The 24,995-nt window shown below is 38.5% G+C and overlaps 5 protein-coding genes across 9 annotated transcripts in view; 4 read left to right on the top strand and 1 right to left on the bottom strand.

Annotated features, from left to right (window-relative positions):
* The window catches only part of LOC108976142 (carboxypeptidase D), a 49,335-nt gene that overhangs the window by 21,715 nt on the left and 2,625 nt on the right, over positions 1–24,995 (bottom strand). For 4 of the 5 annotated variants that reach the window (XM_018945071.1, XM_018945067.1, XM_018945069.1 and 1 more), the window contains exon 2: positions 24,174–24,281. The exons of the other annotated variant lie outside the window; for it this stretch is intronic. The gene's annotated coding sequence lies outside the window, so the exon portion shown is untranslated. The remainder of the gene's footprint in view (positions 1–24,173; positions 24,282–24,995) is intronic. 5 annotated transcript variants of the gene reach the window in all.
* Positions 2,089–3,094, top strand: LOC108976144 (trypsin beta). Its single transcript, XM_018945073.1, has 2 exons — positions 2,089–2,388; positions 2,484–3,094. Exons 1-2 carry the CDS (start codon positions 2,153–2,155, stop codon positions 3,007–3,009), a joined length of 762 nt encoding a protein of 253 aa, XP_018800618.1. The 5' UTR covers positions 2,089–2,152; the 3' UTR covers positions 3,010–3,094.
* LOC108976151 (serine protease SP24D-like) lies at positions 6,342–7,350 on the top strand. The gene is made up of 2 exons (XM_018945078.1): positions 6,342–6,739; positions 6,811–7,350. The coding sequence occupies exons 1-2, from the start codon at positions 6,519–6,521 to the stop codon at positions 7,331–7,333; spliced, it is 744 nt and encodes a 247-aa protein (XP_018800623.1). The 5' UTR covers positions 6,342–6,518; the 3' UTR covers positions 7,334–7,350.
* Positions 10,075–11,054, top strand: LOC108976148 (serine protease SP24D-like). The gene is made up of 2 exons (XM_018945076.1): positions 10,075–10,372; positions 10,444–11,054. The coding sequence occupies exons 1-2, from the start codon at positions 10,137–10,139 to the stop codon at positions 10,967–10,969; spliced, it is 762 nt and encodes a 253-aa protein (XP_018800621.1). The 5' UTR covers positions 10,075–10,136; the 3' UTR covers positions 10,970–11,054.
* Positions 13,521–14,451, top strand: LOC108976147 (serine protease SP24D-like). The gene is made up of 2 exons (XM_018945075.1): positions 13,521–13,812; positions 13,883–14,451. The coding sequence occupies exons 1-2, from the start codon at positions 13,577–13,579 to the stop codon at positions 14,406–14,408; spliced, it is 762 nt and encodes a 253-aa protein (XP_018800620.1). The 5' UTR covers positions 13,521–13,576; the 3' UTR covers positions 14,409–14,451.

The following is a 24,995-nucleotide window of genomic DNA, read 5'->3' as shown; positions in this document are numbered from 1 at the left end:
AAAAATGCTATCCGAGAGAGACACCTTATCAAGAAAAACCTCGCAAATGGATCGCAAAGTGAGTTTTTGACTTAGGCGTTCTACTGGATCAAACGCGCATTAGGATATCGGATTTTTAAGAACGTGGCAATAAATTTTCATAGGTGAGTTAGTAAGATGGATATACCTTTATATTTAATCTTCAGTCTTTAATAAGCTTTGAACTCCTAGAACTTATATATGCGCGATATATTCTGCCTACTCCAGATGCGATAGATCCAACAATTTATAAGAACATCATTCTAATGCTTGAGAGTATGTATCAATCCTGTATTTTCTCAATATCTTCATTTCCAAATGTTGGTTATCAGCTGATGAAATTTCATGTAACTTTACAACATTCAGTAACGAAAACAAGAACAAATCTGTTCTTATCTTATTTTTGAATTCTTCAAGAAATTCCGGTTTTCATTATAAACGTTACACCCAAATGTGAATTCCCGCAAAAGCTCATTATTTTCGACTGTTATAATTTTAGAAGATTATTTATTTAAAAGCGGACAAAAGCATTAAGAGTGAATTTAATTGGTTAATAATTGAAAAGTCAAAATTTAAGTACAATTTATATATGAGAGATCATTAATATTTTTAATTCAATTTATAAATCGTGTATTAAATTATTCAAATTGTTCGTTCTATTTGCTACAAACTTCGTGACAAACTTAAACAGAGTAGAAAAATTGCCACGAAGTTCATAACAAAACTAGACGACTGGAAAGAAACGTCGGTTGAAAAGATAAGTGAAACTATTTTGAAAGATCATTTGGGTCCAAGAAAAGTGAAAGCACGATTGGTTCTAAAATCACTAATTTTTTTGGAAAACCCGTGTCACGTTAATATCTGTGAAATAATGTTTTCCGACTACCAAGATGTAGTACGTATTATTACTGGCGGTGAGTCTCGGATCCATAGGCTTACGACTTTGAAACGGACGATCATTCTGCCTAATATCGTGGCAAATGTGAGCCGAGCCGAAAAAATCAAGTCAAAGCCGGTCAAAAATTAAGGATATATTGACAGTTTTCTTCGATTTCGAGGTGTGGTACACTCCGAATTCCTTCTGATCAACCAATTTGTCAACAAAGAATATCATTTTTTTTTATGCCGTCGTTTGCTCGAAAGCTTTTTATAAAAAGATATCGCATGGGTAGAACATATTTGCTTAAAATTATGAACAAAGTCTAACTATTTTTTGCTCAAAGTAGTATAGCAAAGATCTTGACGGAGTGAGTCGATCGATTCCGTCGGTCTATCCGTCCAAAATAGTCCCTCAGGTTTGGAGATGTCGATCTCAATTTTGTATCTGTACATTTCTTACTAAAAACCTGCTCATATGTCAGAACCGCCGATATTGGACCATCATACTAGCATATAGCTGCCCTACAAACTTAACGATTCTAGTGAAGTACTTGTAGGGAAAGCTTTTTAATTTGGCGAGGTATCGCATGAAATTTGACATCACCTAAGGCATTGGTGCAATCTTCGAAGAAATTGTTCAGATCGGATGACTGGAGAATGTAGACGCCAAACAAACTGAACAATCTCAATGAAGTGCTTGTATGGAATAATTTGTATTTGTGAAGCGTATTCTAGCCTCGCTTAATTTAACTAGCTCGTATAGAAAACTCTCACAGTCTGTTCGAAAAGTGAACAGATCACAGACACACAGCAGATTACAATTTTCTTTTTATCCAAAAAAACAGAAAGATTTCGAAATTTGGAAGACGGATATGATCCCATTATAACCCGGTGGTAAATACCTTTAAATATGATTACTTTGTTTCAATTATCGTTCGAAATTTTTGAACTTTATCAAACACCAACCAGCTACCGATAAACGATAAGATTAGTCAGACAGTGAAAATATATTTGCCAACGCAAAGCGCAATAATGTAAGCGCTGTCCAATAAAAGTGGGTCATAAATTCAACAGTTCGAGTATTTAACAACAACTCGCCGCTGCCGATAACAATGCCAAAATGACAATAACAAAATCAATCGGCAAATTCAGGTGTGAGTGTGTGAAAATCTTCACTTCAATTCATTTCATATAATTACACTGCCGGTCCGGCCAGTTCAGTCAGTGTCAGTAACTCGGTAACGGCGCAAACGCAATGTGTTCAAAAGTAAATTTCGCGCTAATCGCGCTCGCTTTCGCTGGCATCGTCGCCAACTGTCAAGCCGCGACAGTGGAGGAGCGCATTTTGGGCGGTGAGGACGTTGCATCCGGTCAGTTCACTTTCGTCGCTTCGGTGCGTTTGGACAGTGCGCATGTGTGTGGTGGCAGCATTATCGGCCCACGACAGATATTAACGGCGGCGCATTGTGTTGTCGACGACAACAACCAAGTGTGAGTTGGTGGTTAGCTTGAGTGTAGATGTTTTGGTTTTCCCCAAAAATTTGAAATACATTTTTCAATAATCCATTACTTTTGTTTCGCTACAGTGTTGCCGCCAATCGTGTCTCCGTGCGCGTCGGCAGCATCAATCAGTTTGCCGGTGGCAAGATTATCTACGCCGAATCCATCGCCGTACAGCCTTCCTACACATACATAAGCAATGATGTCGCTGTCATACAGTTGAGCAGTGCTGTTGACGAGGGTAGCAAGATCTCCATAATTCCCATTGCCACCAGTGCCGATCAAGCGCCGGCAGTTGGCACCGCCATCTCCGTTGCCGGTTGGGGTGAGCAGACGTCTGGTGCGGCACCATATAAACTGCAATCGGTCGCATTCTCAGTGGCTAGCGAGGCGGAGTGCACCAAAGGTTTCCCCGAGCATGATGAGAGCACTTTCTGCTTGGCTCACAATCTGAAGGAGGGCAGCTGTCTGGGCGATGCTGGTAACGGTGTTGCCTACAACAATCGTTTGGTTGGTGTGGCGAGCTTCGTGGTGGGCGCATGCGGTTCGCGTTATGCTGAAGTGTTCGTGAATGTCACACATTTTGCGGATTGGATCCAGACTCAATTGTAAGTTGGTAATGAAAAGTTGTTGTCATAGAATTGTATTATGTAGCAGTAAAGCGAATAAACTTTTGGAAGTATTGTTGAAACTAGCATTGAACGCGTTTTTTATTTATTTAAAAGAGTATGCATTAACCCTTGAGTGAGTGAGAAGTGTCTGAAAGACCACACAAAATTTTAAAATAACATTGAGAATTTTATGAGTCAAGCTCTTAAATAATCTAATAGGATATGATAAGAAAAGAAAAGATAGATAATATTCCTAAATATTCCGCTATCATATCTGAGTGGTAGTATGATTTTATGGTGGTTTTATCCATAGGCTCTGCGGATATTCGCAGGTGGTATATCCTGCCTGAAGTGCGGAAGTTTCTTCAGTATCAAAATTAATTTGCAAGGCTTATCGCTTAACGTACTCAGGTCTTTTCCATCATTTTTTGTAATCTCATGTTTTAAAGTACACTTCGTTATTCCTCCCAACTGTGGAGGTTATCTTTTCAGTCTACATCGTCTAAACTTTCTTTTCCATTGAGACATATTTGAGAGGATTTTTTCATCTGATGATGACAATTATAGCTGATCAAAATGAAACTTGGTCTGACAACGGCAGTATAAGCCCCATTTCATTAACCATTACATGTTTTCGGCTTCATATTTCCTACAAAAATAATCTGCGTGTTGATTATCGTCGTTTTGATGAAAATTTATGAATGAAGTCATACATCTTTTTAGCTGCTTTAAAATGATGGACATTGAACTGACTCATCATTATCAATGCGATAAGACAGTGTCATTGTGTATTATTAAGTAGTCATCAGTAAATAATAAAATTGCTTATATGCTATAAAGCTTTTAGATAAAGTAATCAATGAGTTCGGAGGTATTAAGGAAAAATATTCCATATGCAATATTCACTTGACACAAAACAAGAAAAAACGTTAACTACGGTGACACCGAAGCTATAACGCTCTTCACAAATAAAATATTTCCCTTCCAGATACAAATTTTTTTATTTTGATAGTTCAGTTGGCATGACAGCATATGTTTTAGTGGTTCGATGTCGGCGCTTATGATAAGTGAGCAGTTTCCTTTACAGAAAAGGACGTGTGTAAAATTTCAGATCAATATCTCAGAAACTGACTGACAAAAGTTAGCGTATATAGACACGTTGATCATTTAAACGCAGGTTTCGGAATTTGGCAATCTGGTATTGCAATTTAACAACCCTAGTATTGCAATCTGGTAACTCACAACTTTATCCTAAAGTTCGGCATTTTTGACGTTATACATACTCAGAATGCTTTAGCATACGCCCAAGATTTCTGTTTTTTACAGTAACTTTAAATATTCATCTCGGCAAAAAAAATATAACTAAATTTGAAATATTCTTCCGTGATTACTTTTTACAGCTTTCGACTTGAATGAACCACCCAACAATTCATCAATAAACTTGGTCCAAAATTTGGAAAATAATCTCTATCAATTATCAGTGTTTATCGATGTTTTAAAGAATTCAAACGCGGTCGTAGATTACTGCAAGAGTTTTGTGATTTTGTTATTGGTTCAGAAACTATTGATGCAAACTGATATTTGACATTGTGATCTGACTTATCGTGAGATAGACACAGCTATGGGAATTAGTGGGACTGCTATACATTCAATATTACATGAACATTTGAATATAGACAAATTTGCTTCGTGTTGAAAAAAGAGAAATGTTGTAAAATACGCTTGCGATGCTGTGAAAAAAGTTAATGACATTGTGATAGGTGTCGAATCGTTGATATTTAAGTTCGATCTTCAGTGTTGCCTTCCCCTCTAGTAAGACAAGGGAGAAGACAAGGCACAAAGACAAATATCTCTTCGCAAGAGTCCAAACCGAAGAAACGAGTGAGAGGTGACGTAGTTTCAGCATAATTGTGTACAGGAATCGCCGTCGAAATAAAAGTTTCTTATTACAGACTGTATATGGAAGCAAAGCAAATGGGTCGGGGAGTCATCAAGCAAACAGTCGTCCCACTCGGCACTTGGCCCCCACGTCACTCTTGATAGTCATAACATCGAAGACGTAGGTAATTTCGTTTATCTTGGAAACACCATTAACATCAAGAACAACGTCAGCCTAGAAACCCTGCTCAGAATAACTCCAGCCAACATTTACTACTTCGAACTGAGTAGGCAATTGAGAAGTAAAGTCCTCTTTCGACGAACCAAGAACAAACTTTACAAATCACTCATCAATCCCGTCCTGCTTTTAGCTACAGACGATGTACGGACGATGACAATATCTGATGACTCGGCGTTATGAATTTTCGAGAGATACGCTGGTTAAGTCATGTCGTCTAAATGGATGAAAAATCTCCAGCTCTGAGAGTATTCGTACCCGCGAGGGAAGAACATAATGAGGAAGACTTCCACTGCGATGGAAACATCAGGTAGAGAAGGAATCTAGTATTGACTCCAAACAGCGAAAAGGAAGAACGACTGGTGCGCTGTTGTTTACTCGTCTATTGACACGTAAGCGGTGTCGAGGCCAATAAAGAAGAAAAACATTATATTTTCCGATAAAATAAATCGATTGTGACTTTCGGTGTGGCTTGTGGCGCCGTCCTGTTGGTACAACATATTGTGCAAGTCCGTTTCATTAAATTCGGGTGAAAAATATTGGGTTATCATTTAGCGGTAGGGATTCCCGTTTACAGTAACGTGCCGTGCTCGATCAGCACGGCAGAAATTCGGCTCAATGACGCCGCCGGCCGATAATTTGCTGATCTCACAGAACGATTATGACGACCTTATATTGGGCATAGTGCTCTTAAAATTGAGGCCACTGAATCTGAATTTCGTTAGTATATCTTTCTATTTCAGTCTCTTTGGTTTTGGATTCAGCCAGGTGCGTCGTCACACTTCCACCCTACCTACCTATGTACATGGAGTTCGTAGCCAAGTTTACAGTGTCAGTGTAAGAATATTTCAACGAATCCTGGCGTGTACTTTCTTCATTTGCTCCTTGCCTTAAAAAACAACAACATGATTTGTCGAGAGTTCGAATGAGAAAGCCTCAAGTAACTTTTAGAAGAATACTGTAACCATATTTCCAATAAACGAAGATTCACTTCGAACATGGATGAGGGGTGCCAATAACAGGCCATATGGAGAGTATATGATACTATACCATATACATACCCAGTAGTATGTAGTAGTAATTACGTGAGGAAAGAAATATTTTTAGTACTATTTATTAGCAAGTTCGGACTATACCTCGCTTGGCCTGGCTGATTATAACGGATTGATTTCAGAAATTCCAGTTTATGTTTGTAATCCATTTACATCTACGACATTGTTCGTTTATTAAGTGATTTATGAGATTTGTTGATAACGTTTGACAATAGTAAGTGGCTGCACATTTTATGGCTCGAAAGTAATTATTTGACGACGGTGTATAAATGATATAGAAATACGTATTGCCTAGTTCATTTAGCTACCTCCTACAGCTCTTAACACAATCGCGTGCCGACCATGGCTTTTCTACAATTTTTGGCATTCTTTGCAGTTGCCTTCGTGGTGGTTACAGCCAATCCCACGGGTCGTGTAGTGGGTGGCTATGACGCGGTTTCAGCACAATTCCCACATCAAATCTCATTACGTTTTCAACATCGGCACAATTGCGGCGGTTCAATCATCGCTTCCAACTACATATTGACGGCGGCGCATTGTGTGGTCGAAACAGGCACAACACCGTGAGTAGAACGTACAAATTGAATGCCAGTCGGGTATGGTAACATTTTTTATCATATTTACTTCGACACAGTTATGACGCTGAACATTTTACCATACGTGCTGGTACCCACAACCGTATTGCCGGCGGTGTCATCGTGCAAGTGAAGCGCGTCGTAGTCCATCAGGGTTATGTCGTCGAAAATGATTTGGCCTTGTTGGAGTTGGAGGAGCATTTGATATTCTCATCGAAAATCCAAGCGATTCCGTTGGCCAGCGCTGAAGTGCCCTCTGGCGCCGAAGTTATCATTTCCGGTTGGGGTCTTACTGAGAATAAAGGTGATTCTTTGCCCATTATAATGCAATGGAATACCGTTACGGCACTTAGCAAGAGCCAATGTTTCCGTAAAATTTTGATTTCTTCGGATGCTTTGTTATGCTTGGATCATCCGTCAGGCGCAGGTGCTTGCAATGGTGACTCTGGCGGTCCGGCCACATACAATGGTGAATTGGTGGGAGTTGCCGGTTTCGTCGTAATCGGTTGTGGTACCTCGCGTCCCGATGGTTATGCTAAAGTATTCCATAACCTCGAATGGATTCATGCAAATATGATATAAAAGGCTTGTTTTGTTGTAAGGAGAAAATGATAAATAAATAAAAAATCTATTATTGACAACAGAAGTCTACATTCTTTTGAAATGCGAACTTGCATTGCTTTGTTTTCTGATTTACTAAGTTAAGTTATGTTAACAGATACTAAATCGCACTTAACGGTTTGAACTTCAGGCGGCATGAATACTCAGTTGAAACAATCGAAAGTTCCTTAAACAAGAACTCACTCATCTCTTCTTTAGGCATTATTCGGAACATGCTGGCCAGGTTAAGTCATATTTTTAGCAAAAAGTAAGCCATATACGATGAGGAAAGTATAAAAATCGCTCACCGGATACGCTTTGGATCACCTCGAGCATTGAAGGAATAGTTCTACTCGGCAGAGCGAACTTTAAGGTCGTCCCCCAGGGATGGCATCGCTGGGGTTGGTTCTGGAAAGAATCTTAAACTCCGCCATTTCGTAGAAGTGTTTCGACTTAACAGTTAATCCGTTGAAAACAGAAACATGGCCAATCCCACCTCTTTGAGGGGTAGAATTTATGAGCTCTGTCAATTATCTCAGGATATTCCAAAGCCCGTCAAATGTTCTGCAGAAGAGTCTTTACTCCACCTTGTTAGTTGGCAATGCGACCTAGAAAAGGAGTTCATGTTCTGTGATCGACGTCGAAATGTGCTTAGTCACCGGCGGATCAATGGACGGAATTGGAACGTGAGGTGTGGCTTTTACTGTAGTATTATATTGTGAGTAAAAAATTGTAAGACTTTTTAATTTAAATTCCGCACGAAGACCTATTCATCGATATACATTTTTTTCGAGGTTGGCGATGAGTGACAAAGAAAGTTTCATTAACTTTTGTGTGCAGAAACAAAGTTCTGGTGCCGAAACATTAAAAATTTTCGGAGGGGCCTTCAGTCATAACAGTTTGTCGCTAGCAGTTTTTCCGAGAAATAGCGTTACATTAACGTCTGTGAAACAATGCTTTCCGATTAACAGGATATCATGAAACATGTAATTACTGGCGATGAGTCTTGGATTTATGCTTACGAATCGGAAACTGATATCAATCGAGGAATTAGCCTGAGGGGAGTGACCTATGTACATTTTTGAAGAATAAATTAAGAATTTTAAAATTAGGAAACATGTATTTTTTGCTAAGGAAGTAATGGCCAGCCGTCAGCCTTTGGCAGCTGGGGTGAAAAAAGTTAAGTTTTTTACCAAATCCATTTAGTTGCGAGATAAGGTTTATTTTAAGGTCTTGTTTATTTATTTGGCTACCACTTGGTAGAGGAAAGGGCTTAATAATGGCCTTATTGCTCGCGCCTGGTGTCTCCCTCTTCAACCAATCACCAAGCCACATGATACTGAGAATATTCGTTTAGACTTCATGTGGTAGAAGACTATAATACCTTTGATTCTTGAAAACTTCATTTAATCGCTAGCTTTCTCTATAAATTTCTAACCGTGGTTATTAGTTTATTACCTAGTTCAAAAAGAAAGTCACTGTTTGGTTTACAGGAATTCAATATATAGTCTAATGGATATACATAAATTACTCTCTACCAAAGAAAATAGTTACACTTTTCCATCTCTTTCCATCAAGTCCATAGGGTATGCAGTTAACAAAATTATCACTGTACTGATCACCAACATCGGTCCAAAAATCGTCGACCTTATGATGGGATTTGTTAATAGAAAATTCTGGATAATATTAAGTGTTGTTTTCTTTTGATTCTGTAACTTGTGGGCAGCCGTCTTACACGTAGCTAGTCTATAATTCGTCCATCCAGAGAACTGAACATTGTCGCTGCTGTCGGCCTTGCAAAGTCTTCCATTATTCAGTGGAAAAACCATCCATCTTATTGTAGATATATATTTTCTTTTTCACACTCTTTGTACTCTCTCGTTAGTTTTAATTGTTACTTTGCCATAAAAGAGCGGAATAGAGAGACATCGCAAGTTTGAAGAAACTCCCACAAAGAAAAAAGTGTTTGCAGGGAATTTCGGTCTAGATAATGTGGGAAAATCGAGAAATTCCCTAGATAATCAGTAAATCTATATTACCCGCTGCCTGCTTCATAAATTAGATAGATTAGAGTGACACGACCAAATTTTTGTTTCTATTTCAGGGCTATTGCTGGAAACAGATAGCAAGAGTAAAGCCTTTACTTATTACAATACTCATTATTGGATTGGAAACACCACCAAAATGTATTTATATAAGTATGTGCCTCTATTGAGAGAAAAATGAGACGATTCAAACTCGTACATCGGACATCATTTAGGTCAGCGAATTTATGGTGAAATATGGAGTAGAAACGGCAAGTTGTAAAATGAACTCAGCTCTACACGTCTTATGAAATTGCGACATTTTCTGATAAGCTTGTGCGTAATACAATCTTTCAGATTGAGTGATTAGATAAAAAAAAACCGGTTTGCCCAGAGTTCACACACACGTCTTTCCTCTTTCCTCTTCCCAAGACAAAAATCTATTGACGATCAAAGGGAGGGGAAATTTCATAACGACTTGCGGTCAAACCAAGCGTTGGAGTCATAAAAAAGTGTCACAAACTAGTGTAAAACAGATTTGTTAAATATAGACCGCAGAGATTTCCAGCGAGTTTTATGAATTTAGCAACTTAATTAAATCTCATGATTTACTACACCTTGATAATAGATAATTTACAATATTTTAATTAACTATCTAGCGATTTCTTAGACTGTTTCGAGCATAAAAGCGAATTGCAAAACCTAAACCAAGCATAGTTCGTGTCCCAGCCACTGTTAGAACCCACCACTATTTAGACGGTATGTCGGGAATATCCTTTCTACTCTGCCTAGGGCTGATCGCCTGGGCTAATGCGAAACCCCAAACTAGCGGACGTATTGTCGGCGGTGAGTATGCGGTCGAAGGAGCATTTCCCTACCAAGCGTCGTTACGTTATGATGGTTCACATCTTTGCGGTGCTTCGATCATCAGTCGCCGTTATATGCTGTCAGCGGCACATTGTGTCGGCGATGAGGATGATGAAGGCAATTACTTTGTGTGAGTCTATCACCGAACCACTTATTTGAGTACTGATATATTAATTGTATTTGTATTGGCATGCTTTACAGTTACGCCGCTGAACATTTCAGCATACGTGCCGGCTCCTCTAATCGTCTGCTTGGCGGTGTGGTCAAAAAGGTCATCAAAATTGTTGTGAATGAGAATTATGCCAACTTTTTGCACGATCTTGCCGTACTCACTTTGGAAACACCACTGATTTACTCCAATAACATACAACCCATTCCCTTGGCAAGTGCTGAGGTGCCAACCGGTGACAACGTTATCATTTCCGGTTGGGGTTACACGGCGACCAATGCTTATGCGTCGAACAAGTTAAAATGGAACACTGTTCAAACTCTGTCGAGATTATCGTGCTTAACCACAATCGGCATGGCTAGTGATGCGGTGCTCTGTTTGGGACATTCGGTGGATAATGGCGCCTGTTTTGGTGATTCCGGCGGCCCGGCTGCATATCAAGGTGAACTGGTGGGTGTGGCTAGTTTTGTGGTAGGTGGTTGTGGTACTAGCAATCCAGATGGTTACGCAAAGGTTTTCAAACATTTGGATTGGATTAAGGAGCACTCAGATTTGTGAGCTTTGAACTGGATTGGAATAATGTGTTTTAAGTACTTATTGTATATTTGTTGCGGAATTAAAAGCAGTTTTAAATTAAAATAGAGACAATGAGTTTTATGTAATGAAAGTTGGCCTATTAGATTATTCACTCGATTAGCTGTTCTTACTTCATTTGGAAGAGATCATTCTGACTCTTAAGTGAGTTGTGCTTCATCAGACCGCCAAGATGAAATCAATTTCGGTTATACTGACAACTACCCTAAGCATTCATTTATTTTGTCCTTATGTACGCAGCCTTGTTTGTGATACGATAGAATTGGAACAAGACCAGAATGCTAATTAGCTTTGAGGCGTCTATAAGAAGAAGCAATTAGAGGAAGACAATTTTGGATCTTAAAAATTAAACTTGGGGTCTCTGTTCAGAATATCAAGATCGCTTACCAAGCCTCATTTTGTCGAAAGATGATCTGAATTGGAATTTATAGAAAGATCCTTGAAAAATTAATGAAGACCCTCCATATATTTATCCTTAACATTCCCCAGTAGAGAAGATTGGACCAATCGTTATATGATCAAAAACCTCCAACAGATCGAAGGGTGAAATAGGAGAGAATAAGTAATAGTAAAGTACACTTATAGAACCCCCAGAGGTGATCTAGTAACCAATGCCCAGAGAATATTAAAATTATGAAAGGAACACTCTTCCAGCATACTGAATGGCAGTGAAGAAATAACAACTGGAGATGGTGAACCCGATTCTACAATCGATGACGATGGAGCCGACGTTTCACTGCCCGACCATGAAGAATTTCGAATAGCAATTACCAGTCTGAAGAACAACAAAGCGGCGGGGGCCGATGGATTGCCGCCAGATCTATTCTTGTATCGGCTTCTTCTGCGTTATGCTCTGCCCAATCCACAATCTGCACTCACTAACGTGGGAAAGATTGAAGCCCACCGTCAACAATCTGATTGGACCTTATCAGATTTTAAAGTTACTTTTGACTTCACGAAAAAGAAAACTAATACGGCTGTGTAAACTGACCAAAAAGCTTCGTCAAGAGCGGGAAGCATCTCTCCGAGCCGTTTGATACCAAACGAGGGTTTCAGGCGACGCCCTATCGTGCGACTTCTTCAATCTACTCCTGGAGAAAATAAATCGAGCTGCAAAACTAAACAGTGAAGGTACCATCTTCTATAAGAGTGTACAACGAATTGATATCATTGCAACTGAATCTGGTAGTGAATGAGGTGAAGACGAAATATTTCCTGTCACCAAACAAACAGTCGTCGCACTTGCGACTATGGCTCTCACGTCCATGTTGACAGTCACGATTTTAAAGTCGGTAGATTTCTATCTATATTTCTTGGAACTAGTATTAATACTAATTACAGCCTCAAAATCCAAGGCAGAATAACTCTTGTCAACATTCAATTGAGAAGCAAAGTTCTCTCTGTCCTGCTCTATGGACATCTGATGAGTCGACGTTACGAGTTTTTGAGAGAAATAAAGATTTATAATTCTTTGCACATTGGCAACGGCGAATACCGCAGTCGATCGAACAATGAGCAGTACAAGTTATATGACAGCAGTGACATATGAGTAAAAATACGCCAGCTCTGAAAGTATTAGACGCAGGGGAAGCAGAGGATGTGAAAGACTTACACTCCGTTAGAGAGATCACGTGGAGGAGGTTCTGGCTGCACTTGGTATCTCGAATTGGCGCCAAATTGCTAAAAGGAGACATGACTGTCGCGCTGTTGTTAACTCGCCTGTAATGGCGAAGAGGTGTCTACGTTGCTAAAGAAGAGAAAGTAATAGTAAAGATAAGTAATCCTTACAATTCGGCCTTTAAAGCCGAAATTTTGGGTGTTATAAAAGGACTCAACAGGGTTTCTGCTCTATCCAACAAGTCCATAAACCTTCTAGTGCATACACTGCACTGCAAATATCCAGCTTCCAGCCGGATGAGACGAGATATATTCTACGGCTCCAAATGATCCAACTTATTTTAAGAGACATTGGGTAGCTGGGGTGATAGATGAACGGAGATAAAACTTAACAGATCTGCATCAAAATTACACAAATATACGGAAGAAACAGAAGAGGGAACGAGAAATATAGAAAGGTTCCTCACAGTTGGAATTTTTAGATACTAGCAAGATCGCACGGAAGCTTCTGTCCAATAAATGCTGTCCTTATTTGACTGGAGATGGATGTAGTGAATGTTGACCAAAAATGCATACATTATCTATAACTCACGTTCTTTTTATTGACTTCGATCATATTTGAAGTATGGGTATTACCACCATTTTCTATGAATAGGTTGGTTTCTTGGTTATTAGTTCTTTTGGCGCTTGGAAGTATTATGCCACACTGGATATTCGACTGTTTTAGGCGTATAAATTCTGTGGTGCCAACATTATCGCCTTAACATATTAGCTTATAATAAATAACAGTTAGATTGCTTATCAATTACCTAACTCTGCTTGCGCTAAGCATTATAAAGTAATTTATTTGAGCACAAAGCTTTTTATGAACACTCAAGATACGCCAATAAGTCCACTAGTACGTGCGTGAGACTATTTAGTTTTAGTTTGGTCTTCCACGCGTAACGGTTCAACATGGTAAAATTCGAACTCTTCGCTTTGATCTGCTTGCTAGGTGTTGCAATCAGCCTAGCTGTTCCAACCACACGTGTCGTGGGTGGTGACGAGGCCTACGAAGGACAATTCCCACATCAAATCTCTTTGCGGCGCAGCGGCTCACACACCTGCGGCGGCTCGATACTTAGTCGGTACTACGTGTTGACCGCGGCACATTGTGTTGGTACCATCGATGCACAGGGCAACTATTCCACGTAAGTACTCCGTTTTTGTAATAAGTTAAACTTGTAGAATGTACATATAAATGTTTGTACCATACAACAGTTATGATCCCTCCTTGTTTACGGTGCGTGCCGGTTCCACGGATCGTCTGCGTGGTGGCGTTTTGGTGAATGTGCAATCGATCCTTACACATGAGAATTACGGCAATTTCTTGAACGATGTTTCGCTACTGCGTCTCAGAAATCCTTTAATATACTCGCAAAATATCCAACCCGCCCGTTTGGCCACGAAGGAGGTACCCGCCGGTGAACCAGTTATCATTTCTGGTTGGGGTCGCGTAAAGCAAGGTGGTGATATTCCACAGAAGTTGAAGTGGAACACCTTGTCTGCCATTTCACGTAGTGAATGCAGGGCGGCCATAAACTGGGATAGCGATGCGCTTATCTGTTTGGCCCATGCTCCAAATAATGGCGCCTGCAATGGTGACTCAGGCGGTCCGGCTATGTACGAGGGTGAGGTCGTCGGTATTGCTGGCTTCGTTTATGGCGGCTGTGGTACCGGCAATCCCGATGGTTATGCTAAGGTCTACTACCATGTGAATTGGATTAAACAACATGCTGAATTGTAGATGTATTGATACTAATTCAAATATATTTACTTGCTAACCGTAACTATGGTATTTCTAATACAATTTGGTTGGATTGGGTAGAAATGGTCATAATTTTAACAAGTAACTAATTATTTCAACACGGGAGGGCAAAACTTCCACTCGGTGCAATGTTGGGTGAACTTTTGTTTAGATACAATAACGATCGAAAATCTCAATTTCGTCGCTTAAATATTGATTTCTAATTCTCATCAAATTTTCGAGTCGTCCGATACACACTCGGACAAAGCAACTCCCATCTCATGCGACTTCTTCAATTTACTCCTGCAGAACTAAATAGAGGAGGTACCATCTTCTATAAGAGCGTACAGCTGCTGGCGTACGCCGATGATATTGATATCATTGGCCTCAACATGCATGCCGGTAGTTGGTGGTGCTTTGGGCTGAGTAGGCAATTAAGAAGTAAAGTCCTCTCTCGACGAACAAAAACCAAACTCTATAAGTCAGTCATTCTTCCCGTGGTGCAGAGGCTTGGACTATGAAGAAATTTGATGAGTCGATGTGACGAGTTTTCGAGAGAAAGGTTCTGCGGAAGATTTATGGTCCTTTTTACATTGCCATGATGAATATCTCATTCGATGGAGCGACGAGATGTAAGAGATATACGACAGAACTGACATAGTTCATAATTGTGTCCGGATGGAAGAGAACACACCTGCTGTGAAGGCTTTCGATTCTGTACCCGTCGGTGGAAGCAGAGGAAGATGAAGACCTCCACTCCGTTGAGGAGATCAGGTGGAGAAGGACCTGGCTGCACTTAGTAAATATCTAGAATTGGCACTAAAAAGCGAAAAGAAGAAAGAACTAGCGCAGCTATAACCAAGTAAGTCTGCGGACCTTGCAGAAGAGACTCCACAGGCTCTCTTACCCCATAATAGTTACTCTCTTCTGTATTTTCGTGAAATGGTACCGTCATTAAGAAGCATCACTGAAGAATTTTGCGAAATGGTTCTAAAACGTTTACGGGGCAACCCAAAAAGTTTTAGCGCTTTATGATTTTGTTGGAGGTAATTAATTCAATCACATTGAACCTGTTATTTACGTCATCTAGCTTTACTTTGTTAGACTAGTTAACATACCAACCAACCAACACTATTTTCCAGATAAAGCCGCTTAAGCAGAAGAATGCGGTTTCACATTGACCGACCGGATGGTCTGCTTAGTATTGGTCATATATCGGAGGGTGTTATTCAAACTCTGAATATGTCAAAATATGGGAACTAACAGTAGAATCACCGTAGGGTTATTCCACCTAAATATACTTATTAGTATGAGCACATAAAAGTATGTTCATTATGTTTGTAGAACATATTTACATACCCTGTATGAGCAGCTGCAGTATTGCCGTTTGTCTGGCCCCGAAGTAAATAGAGCGTGGGCGCAATTAAGGCTTAACGGTTTATTTATGGATATATTTGGGAACACAAATATTTTGGAGTGTTTTTCTGTCGTCTACCGTTCAGGTAATTTGATACGCTACTTTTGGTGAGAGCGTTTTTATATATGTACATACATATGTACATATATTTACTGTGATGTGGGTAAATTAAAATAATTTTAAAGTAATTTCTCCAAGGTGGAGCAAAACGCAATGCGCCCCTGGCCTGGATATGCTGGTCTAATAGATTGTGTACATATATATAACGAAGTAAGCAAATTAAAAGGGAAAGTGTTTAAAAGTGAGCTTGAAACTTAATAAATATGTGAGAAAGAAGATATGTCAAAAGAAAAGAAAATAAATCAGTTTGAGAAATCCCACAACAAAACATAAGGTTTGAGGGAAGAAAGTGGTGATTATTTTGCCGTCGTTATTAAGTTTTTCTACACCAAAGTTATGATGGATAAGCTCAATTAGCTGTAAAGTTTGTAATACTTCGACTGAAATTCAATGAACGAGGGACATATAGTGTCGATTTTTGATCTAACTTTTTCAAGCATATACATATGTGCATACATATAGAATCCTTGGTCTAAGCTCGTTGAGTAATGACGGTTTCGCAAGCGCGGACGATGTGATCGCACTTTTCAATTGGGGATGAAGGTTCAGAGTTGTAAACAGTTAGCTAGCTATGCGAAGGGCTACATGATTTTTAAGCTATCGGGAGTTAAACAGAGTTAACAGCCTCATCCATCGATCAGAAATGTCTTTGAAAGCAGGGCACCGTGGATAATGTGGTTAGCAACAAGCGACTTCACTTCTGCGGAGTACCCGGACATAAAGCCATCGCGACCAGTGAGATAGTGGAAGGGATTGTAAAGAGTGGTGCAGGGTTATCACCGGAAACTGTGATCGACTTTGGTAAACCCATGCAATGTCTATACGAACATCTGGACAGGAGCTTGGCAAGGAAGATCGAAATGCAATAGAACCAGTCCCCTATCTTGATACAAAGCTATAAAAATAAGATATGAAAGGGTAGATCAAAAATACACAAAGTTTCTACTGTCACTCGACAGAAGGGACTGTATTAATCACAGTCTGGTGGCGGCAGTCGCCTGCAGAATATTGCTGATAAATCGAAAAGACTGAAGGAAATGCCAAGAGCAAGATATCAGAGAAAAACTCGAGCATCTCTTTTGTACTTTTCTTGCATTGGCATCAGATATCATTAGTTGAGGCAACCTATACAAGATGCCATATATAGAAAGGTTTTTACGAGACTTAGAAACAAAAGATAAATATTAGTGAATTAAAAAGTTGTACAAAGATTGTTTCGACAATCTCTAGAAAGATTATTGAAATGTTTAGGGAATTTATGGCTGAACTGAAAAAAGAAAGTATTGTCAACTCTCTCTCTCTCTAAGAGAGCTTTTACGATTTAAACAAGTTGGACCTTTTTGGAATCTAATAGCTCGTAGGATGGCAGAGTCATTGTTAGAGAAGTATTATAAAAAAGTCTTGCGGTATTTTTGCTAGTTGGCGCTGAGAGCCGTAGTTCTAGTTTTATTCGTAGCATCGGGTCATGATATACCTTTTTGGAAAGCTCATTTCACGCAGTCGTTCGTGCGTTATAGCGTCGCAAACATGGATCAAAATAAAGAGAAAAGTCGGCATATTTTACAGTACTACTACGATAAAGGCAAAAATGCATCACAAGCCGCCAATAAAATTTGTACAGTTTATGGACTCGATACAGTTTCCATTTCCACCGCACAACGATGGTTTCAACGTTTTCGTTCTGGTGTAGAGTTGGTCGAAGATGCGCTACGCTCCGGAAGGCCTGCCGTCGAAAATTGCGATAAAATCGTTGAATTGGTCGAAAGAGACAGGCATAGTAGCAGCCGTAGCATCGGTCAAGAGCTGGGCATGAGTCATCAAAAAAAATTTTATGAACAATTGAAAATTCAATAAAAATACCGCAAAATACCGCAAGACTTTTTTGACAAACCATTATTTGAAAGTATCCAATAACGGCATCTAATATTATATATTAAAACCAAAGCATGCATAGGTGATGCGTTAAATATTAATTTAGTCTCATATATTTCCGCAGTATAAAAAACTTTAGATAAATTATTAACAGTTCACAATACTAAAAATCACGGTAAATATACATTTGTCATATTGGAGATAGGCCGAAACAGAGCTCATAAGCGGCCATTAAGATATGAGCACTTCGGGATTGTAATATTCTTCTATATGAATAGATCACTTCAAGGAAAAATAGCTAAAAAAATATTTTATTAAATTCAGATATCATATAAGCTTAGAATAGTAAAAATAATGATACTGAACCAATTTTAATCTCGAAATCCCGAAACTAACAGTTAATTTTTTTCGTTCGGAATTATTTCATATGCGTTTAATTTTAAATTATATTAAACATTTTTGGGATCCTGAACTGAAGAAATTTTAGTCCCGAAATCCCGAAAATAAATATTAATTTTTTCGTTCAGAATTCATTTTTCATGAGTTTAATTTTGGATTATATTGAAAATTTTTGGGATCCCGAACTGAAGGAATTTTAGTCCCGAAATCCCGGAATTAAATGTTAATTTTCTTCGTTCAGAATTAATTTTTCATGCGTTTAATTTTGAATTATGTTGAAAATTTTTTGGATCCCGAACTAAACCAATTTCAATTCTGAAATCCCAAAACTAAATATTATATTTTTTCGTTCGGAATTATGTTGGCAGCATTTAATTAATTCATTTTTATTAAATAATATATTTGTGATATTCCAAATTGCTGAAATTTCAATCTCGAGAACCCGAACCAAAATTGAATACTAACTATGTGTATTATTCCTGTGCATCATTATTTTTGCACGCTTTCGGCTGCAATTTTTCCATTCAATAACACATGTAGGAACAGTGAATATTGTATTCATCTCACATATTGCAAAAATAATAGCAACATAAATATTTACACTCATTGGCAAATATGTATTTTCGTTTCATTGGAACAGCACTTAATTACAGCGCGCTTTAAATCAATCCTAACAACATACATTATGTACGTACATATGTAAATTTCGCAAGTGATTTGGCAACAACTGCCTACCTAATTGTCTGTCTTATTCTCGGGGCTATGCATTTCAGCTGCTCTGAGGCCACACCTAATTTCTGACAATGAATAAGCAATAAATAACGCTTACGTTTTGTTTGTGTTGAGAATGAAATCAACTGCAGCTTGCTATATGAAAAAGATTTAGAGTTAGTTAGAGTAGCGCAAAATCGAAAAAAACCGAAACTCAAAGCTGCGACAGTAATCTTGTAAGTCGGGCTTAAATACGCCAAGTACATGTCAAATCGAATAGAATTCATCAACTGCTTAGTCGTTTTTTTATTTTACACGGCTTTTGTTTACTTTTACAAACACCGTTAGCAATGCCATTAATACTGGTTTGCAATTTCGCAACAGCATCAAAACAGTTGACAAATGAGTCCATTAACTTCTTAGCGTGAAGATCGTAAAGATAGCCGAAGGTAAAACCAGAATACAAGCTGTAAATATGTATGTATGTTTGTCGGTCGTGTAGCTTAAGAATAAGAGGAAATGATACGTCAGTAATAAAAGCAGCCGGTAAAGTGGTTGAGTGACATTTGAGTGAAAAAGACTGAAGTTAAATATCATTTATGACAGCAGACTGACTGAATCCTAGTGACAGCTTGATTGTCATAGCAGATGTATGACGATGAAATATGTGTTTTTATGTTCGTTGAAGAACAGTTCGATAGAGCATAGGCTGCTCATTTTCACGACGCATAAAGCTTTCATAGCAACACTACAACTGTCAAATATATGGAGCTTGACAGCTGTCGAAAATTCAAGCAAAATCTTACATTTATTTCCAATGAGTTATCAATAACCGATAAAGATAAGTAAACTTTTGTGGATTCTATAACAATTTTATATTTATAGTGTAAGTGAAGATCAGTTATCTAAGCCATATAAAAAGTGATCAAATCAGGAATCATCGAAAAAATACGTTTGGAGTTCAATTGGCGTGAGGTAAGTTGTAAACATCCCCTACAACACCATATTTTGACTTGATTAGATTCGTATATTCATGTCACTAGGCCTTGGCGTTCATCAATTCCCAAATTGGATGATTAACGTTTATTATATGGGGATCTTTTTGTACTTAGCGGGTTTCATGCCTAGCGCACAATCGTTTTTTGGCTACACAGAGAATAATTGGTCTAAGATCTGCAGTCGTGAGCTGCTTGGGCCATATGTAAAATAATCGTCTCTCCACTATTGCTCACAGAGAACTCTCTTCCAAGGCATGGGTCAGCTGATGAGAAAGGTTCTGCGAAAGATTTAGGGTCCTTTATCACTTTCGATGGAACAGTGAGCTGTATGATGTATATGACGACATTGACATAGTTCAGCGAATTAAGAGACAGCGGCTACACTGGCTTGGTCATGTCGTTCGAAAGGATGAAGACAATCCAGTCCTAAGTATTCGACGCAGTACCCGCAGGGGGAAGAGAAAGATCTCCACTCCGTTAGAAAGACCAGTTGGATAAGAACTTGGCTACACTTGGAAACTCCAATTCGCGTCAAACAGCAAAAAGGAAAAACGACTGGAGCGTTGTTGTAAACTCGGTTATAATCTCGTTGGCGATGTCTACGCCAATATAGAAGAATCCACAAAAGTAGAGTTCTAGAAACGGGAAAATACGAATGTGAGAAAATTAATTTCTTGGCTAGATTTCTCACAAAGCTTACCGAGAAAGGTGTAACAGGAATGAGCAAATTCTGCTCTGAACTCGAAACTCACATCAAGGTCTTTGTGGTCGAACAAGGGGCTTAAACTTAATTCAGCTTCAAAAAGACTTCCCTTCCTAGGAAAAGCTATAAATATCCTAATTATTTATTGCCATTTCGAACAGTTCTCGTATATGTCCGTATCTCGACAGCTATAACCGTCAATTTAAGACCGCTTGGCGCAAACTCGTTTGCCGCACGTTACTCGCTTAGCTGGTTTTCCATTCGCGAAATTACTTTCCATGGAAATAAAAGAAATGTGCAAGGTGGGCTATGCGCAAGCGCAAAGCAACTCGAGTTTGATTGATTGGAGACCGCCGCGATCTTGAGACTTATACACAAGTGAAAATGTGTGAAATTTTTCAAAAAATTACAATGTGCGCAGCTGTAACGGTATGCGTTGTAATATGTCAACAATGCAATGCAATAAATAATTTTGATTGCTAGAAAAATGTAATTAAATACATACTGACAACAAATCGAGATAGTGCCTAAATGCGTGATTGCAAACAGTTATATAGTTGTTTTTGTAACTAGTAGCACCTTTAGTAGTTACGATAAGTGACCTTTTGAACTGACTAAGTTCTCAGACGTTCGATAGAGCATACGACCAGTAACTCCAAAACTCTTTACCGATGAGAAATGTATTTGAAAATTGCAAGAAAGTCAGGGGAAATATTTAAGGTTAATGAGCTTATGGTTTATCTTCTTTGAGCCAAACCTTACAAAAATTTAATACAATTTGAAGAAGCAGATTCGAATGGCAAGACAATTATTTTTTATAAGATCAAATATTTATATAGAAATTCTTGATTTCATTATGTTGTCGAAATATTTAAAAAATCCTTTTAAGTCACTCAACGGTTGATCTAAACGTTAAAAACAGCCGAATTCACTCAAAAGCAAGGAAATCAGAAATCATTTGATAAAAAGTGGATCCATTATGATAATCCTAAATGTAAAAAATCATATGTGAAATCTGACCTACCAGTCGAATCAACGGCAAAGCCGAATATTCATGACGCAACAGTAATGCTCTGTATTCGGCGGGATCAGAAAGGCGTGCGGTATTATGAGCTTCTAAAAGTGGGTGAAACCGTTATTGAGAAATGCTACCGACAACAAGTCATCAAATTGATGCTAGCGAATGCCAAAGAACGCCCAGAATCTTCTACTAGACACAAGGTGAAATAAAGGCTTTAAGTATTGCCTTATCTGTCTTATAGATTACACATTGCTCTTTCTGACTTTTATTTGTTCTGAACGTTGAAAACACGCTCACTGAAATACGATTCACATCAGCACAGAATATCAAATATTGGCTCTTGTACTTCAATCCAACGCGGATTCTTTGGAATGGAGTTCACAGCTTCCCAGTAAAATGAAAAAATTAAATTGCATTCGATGGGCAATAATTTGAATAATATTAACGGATTATCCAAGTAGAGATACTTTTTAAAAGCCTTTTTTGACAGATCACGGATGATTCGTGACATGTTATTTTTGTTCAGTAATGAATGTGTTTCACGCGCTTCGCTCAACTCAATAACTCAATATAATCGGTCTGCTGAGCATTCGTAACACCATGACTCATATTGAACTCCAGCATTCATTATTGAATAATATTTGACCGAATAGACCACGTCCAGTACGCACTGAAGAAAATATAACAGGCGTATCTAAAGTGTACACGAATACTGTGCTGAGTCGATTCGTCGCCATTCGCAGGAACTCAACTGAATTGAAGCCGCTCGACCTTCGCAAGCGACGTCGCTTCGCTCTATGGGCTCATGCCCACGCCTTATGAACACCCATTTCTGGCTCAATGAGTATGTAAACAAGCAAAATTGCCGCATTTGGAACGAAAGTAGACTGAAGAGATTCAAGAGCTGCCCTTTCATATAGAAAAAATAGCGGAATAATATGGTTTGTGGGCCGGTGGAATCATCGATCCATAACCGAATGTAACCGTCAGTGACGAACGTTATCGCGCCATGATAACCAACTATTTGATGCCTGAAGCTCGTGATCTCGGCGACATTTGGTTTGAACAAGGCGGCGCCGCTTACCACAAATCGCATCAATCAATGGATTTATTGAAAAAATACTTCGGTGTGCATATAATTTCAAGTTTTGGGCCGCCACGATCGTGTGATATCACAACGTTAGACTTTTTCCTGTGCGGATATGTGAAGTCTAAAGTTTATGCGGACAATCTCGCTTCGCTTTAGGCTTTGGAGCAAAACATCGCGCGAGTTATCCGCCAATTACCATTTGAAATGCTTGAATGAGTCTCCGAAAATTGGACTCAACGAATGGGTCATCTGAGCATTTGAAAGAGATAATCTTGAAGTCTTGAAAAAATTGGCATTTATGGCATGAAATGTTCTTGAGAATGATAAATATTCCCCAATAAATTTGAAATGTCTGTTGTTTTCTTTAAAAACGTAGGGAATCTCGAAATGGATCATTCTTTATAAGCTTATTCAAAGAAGCTTTGAAAATAAATAAAATCTCAAAAAATAAAGCAAATTTTACTTCTCAAATTCGAAGCTCAATTGATTTGACTCCCTTTCATGTTCTGAATCACAAAACAATAACAGCACTACAACAAGTAAAGCAGTCCATAGAAAACCGCTGATCGCAAATCTGTTAAGAAAACATCTAACCTAAAACCATGAGCTCCCTTTTTGCCGGAGGAGTTTATGTTGCTGACCACAAATGATACGAGAAGCTCGGCCAAGCATTTCGTGAGGATGTAGGGAACAACTATATACATATATATATATTATTATATTGAATGAGAAAGCTGCAAAGCGCTACAACTTTCCGGATTATAAGAGTACAAGAGCGTCACGATTGGCAAAATTGAGAGCGAAAGTGTTTTTTATAAGACATGCGCAGAAAAAACATAATCAATTTGCAAATTATTTTTGCATGTAAACAATGAATTATGACTTTTTTTACTCAACACACACATTTTAAATACTCAATTTCAGCTTCCTTGTGGTAGTTAGTTGCAGGCAGAAACATTTGAAAACAAAACATTTTGACTTTGCTCGATGTTTTTTCTGAAAGCCAGTTTTAGTTCACGCTTTACGCGGTCATAAACTTTTGTGACTATAATTACAACGACAACACAGTAGCTGCCTCACACTCTCTTCGTTGCTCTAACATATCTACAAATGCAGATAACTAGTCACACACATACGCAAATATATAAGAGTGAGCGCCTTTAACCTTCACCTTGACTGCCTGCAACTGTCAGCCAACTGGTACAGAGCCAACCAGCGAGCATTTCAGCTCCTGCATATCCTTGCCATTGACATTGGCCGTGAATGCTGCATTTGTGCATCTGTACTTTACGGATATTACACTTTGCACTTAAATTTTCTAGCTACAAGCACATGTAGCTTTATGTGTATATATTTAAATACTTGAGTAGTTTTCGGAACCAGTTGGTTACTAGTTTTTTTTTTTTTTATAAATGTTTGTTTATTTGAACTCACCCTACTGTGAACTGATTTAAACGCAGCTGTAAATTTTAAAGACAATGTGAGCGTTGTTAATGCTGCTTCGTATGGTTTTCACTTATATTTCGAAAATTTATGATTTCACTGGAAAAGAGAGAAGAGTGAAAGAAAAAAATATAAATATATTGTTTTTAAACGAAAGTTTATACTGCTTATCAGCAAATGTTAATTCATTAGATAAAGCCATTTCATTAGGTTATCTTGTTGAACTTATCAAATTAATCATAATTTATTAATCAAGCGTTGATGCAGTGGCACTTTATTCGAATAAGAAATTTTTCTAGGACACAGTCTTCTCAGATGGAGCTGATTTATGGCTTAATGAGACGACGACGTCATTGCATCCCTAAAAATTTGGTACGGTTCCTTTCGAAATGAGCAGAAAATGGCGTTGGCAACATTAACGACCGTTATAGCATGATGACATGACCGACTTTTTTCAACAGAAATTTATGAAATCAAAGCGGATGAGCTCTATTTCCAACAAGACGGAACGTGACCTCAGATTTCCCCTTTAAGCATTGACATATTGCGGAGTGGTTTGGCGACTCGTTAATTTTCCGAAATGGCGCAGTCGAATGGTCACCAAAATCATGTTATTTAACGCCCCTAGATTATTTTCTCTGGGGGCATGTTAAATTAAAAGTTTACGTCAGTCAACCAGCAACAGTAACACTGCCATGGTAACCATTTCATAAACAACAAAAAAAAAAAAAAAAAAAAAAAAAAAAAAAAAAATTGATACCATTTGGACCAAATTTGAGTGTTTTATTTCAGTTTAACATCACGTCATTCTTG

This window comes from Bactrocera latifrons, unplaced genomic scaffold (genome assembly GCF_001853355.1).
Source record: "Bactrocera latifrons isolate USDA-ARS-PBARC rearing strain unplaced genomic scaffold, ASM185335v1 scaffold_73, whole genome shotgun sequence".
Taxonomy (NCBI): domain Eukaryota; kingdom Metazoa; phylum Arthropoda; class Insecta; order Diptera; family Tephritidae; genus Bactrocera; species Bactrocera latifrons.
The sequence above is the reverse complement of the archived record's forward strand: the minus strand, read 5'-3'. Positions and strand labels throughout refer to the sequence as shown.

Excerpts from the sequence above, each read along its gene's own strand:
- LOC108976144 (XM_018945073.1), top strand. The coding sequence starts at position 2,153 with ATGTGTTCAAAAGTAAATTTCGCGCTAATCGCGCTCGCTTTCGCTGGC. Across the intron at positions 2,389-2,483 it reads GTCGACGACAACAACCAAGT|TGTTGCCGCCAATCGTGTCT; the intron begins GTGAGTTGGTGG and ends GTTTCGCTACAG.
- LOC108976151 (XM_018945078.1), top strand. The coding sequence starts at position 6,519 with ATGGCTTTTCTACAATTTTTGGCATTCTTTGCAGTTGCCTTCGTGGTG. Across the intron at positions 6,740-6,810 it reads GTCGAAACAGGCACAACACC|TTATGACGCTGAACATTTTA; the intron begins GTGAGTAGAACG and ends ACTTCGACACAG.
- LOC108976148 (XM_018945076.1), top strand. The coding sequence starts at position 10,137 with ATGTCGGGAATATCCTTTCTACTCTGCCTAGGGCTGATCGCCTGGGCT. Across the intron at positions 10,373-10,443 it reads GATGAAGGCAATTACTTTGT|TTACGCCGCTGAACATTTCA; the intron begins GTGAGTCTATCA and ends CATGCTTTACAG.
- LOC108976147 (XM_018945075.1), top strand. The coding sequence starts at position 13,577 with ATGGTAAAATTCGAACTCTTCGCTTTGATCTGCTTGCTAGGTGTTGCA. Across the intron at positions 13,813-13,882 it reads GCACAGGGCAACTATTCCAC|TTATGATCCCTCCTTGTTTA; the intron begins GTAAGTACTCCG and ends ACCATACAACAG.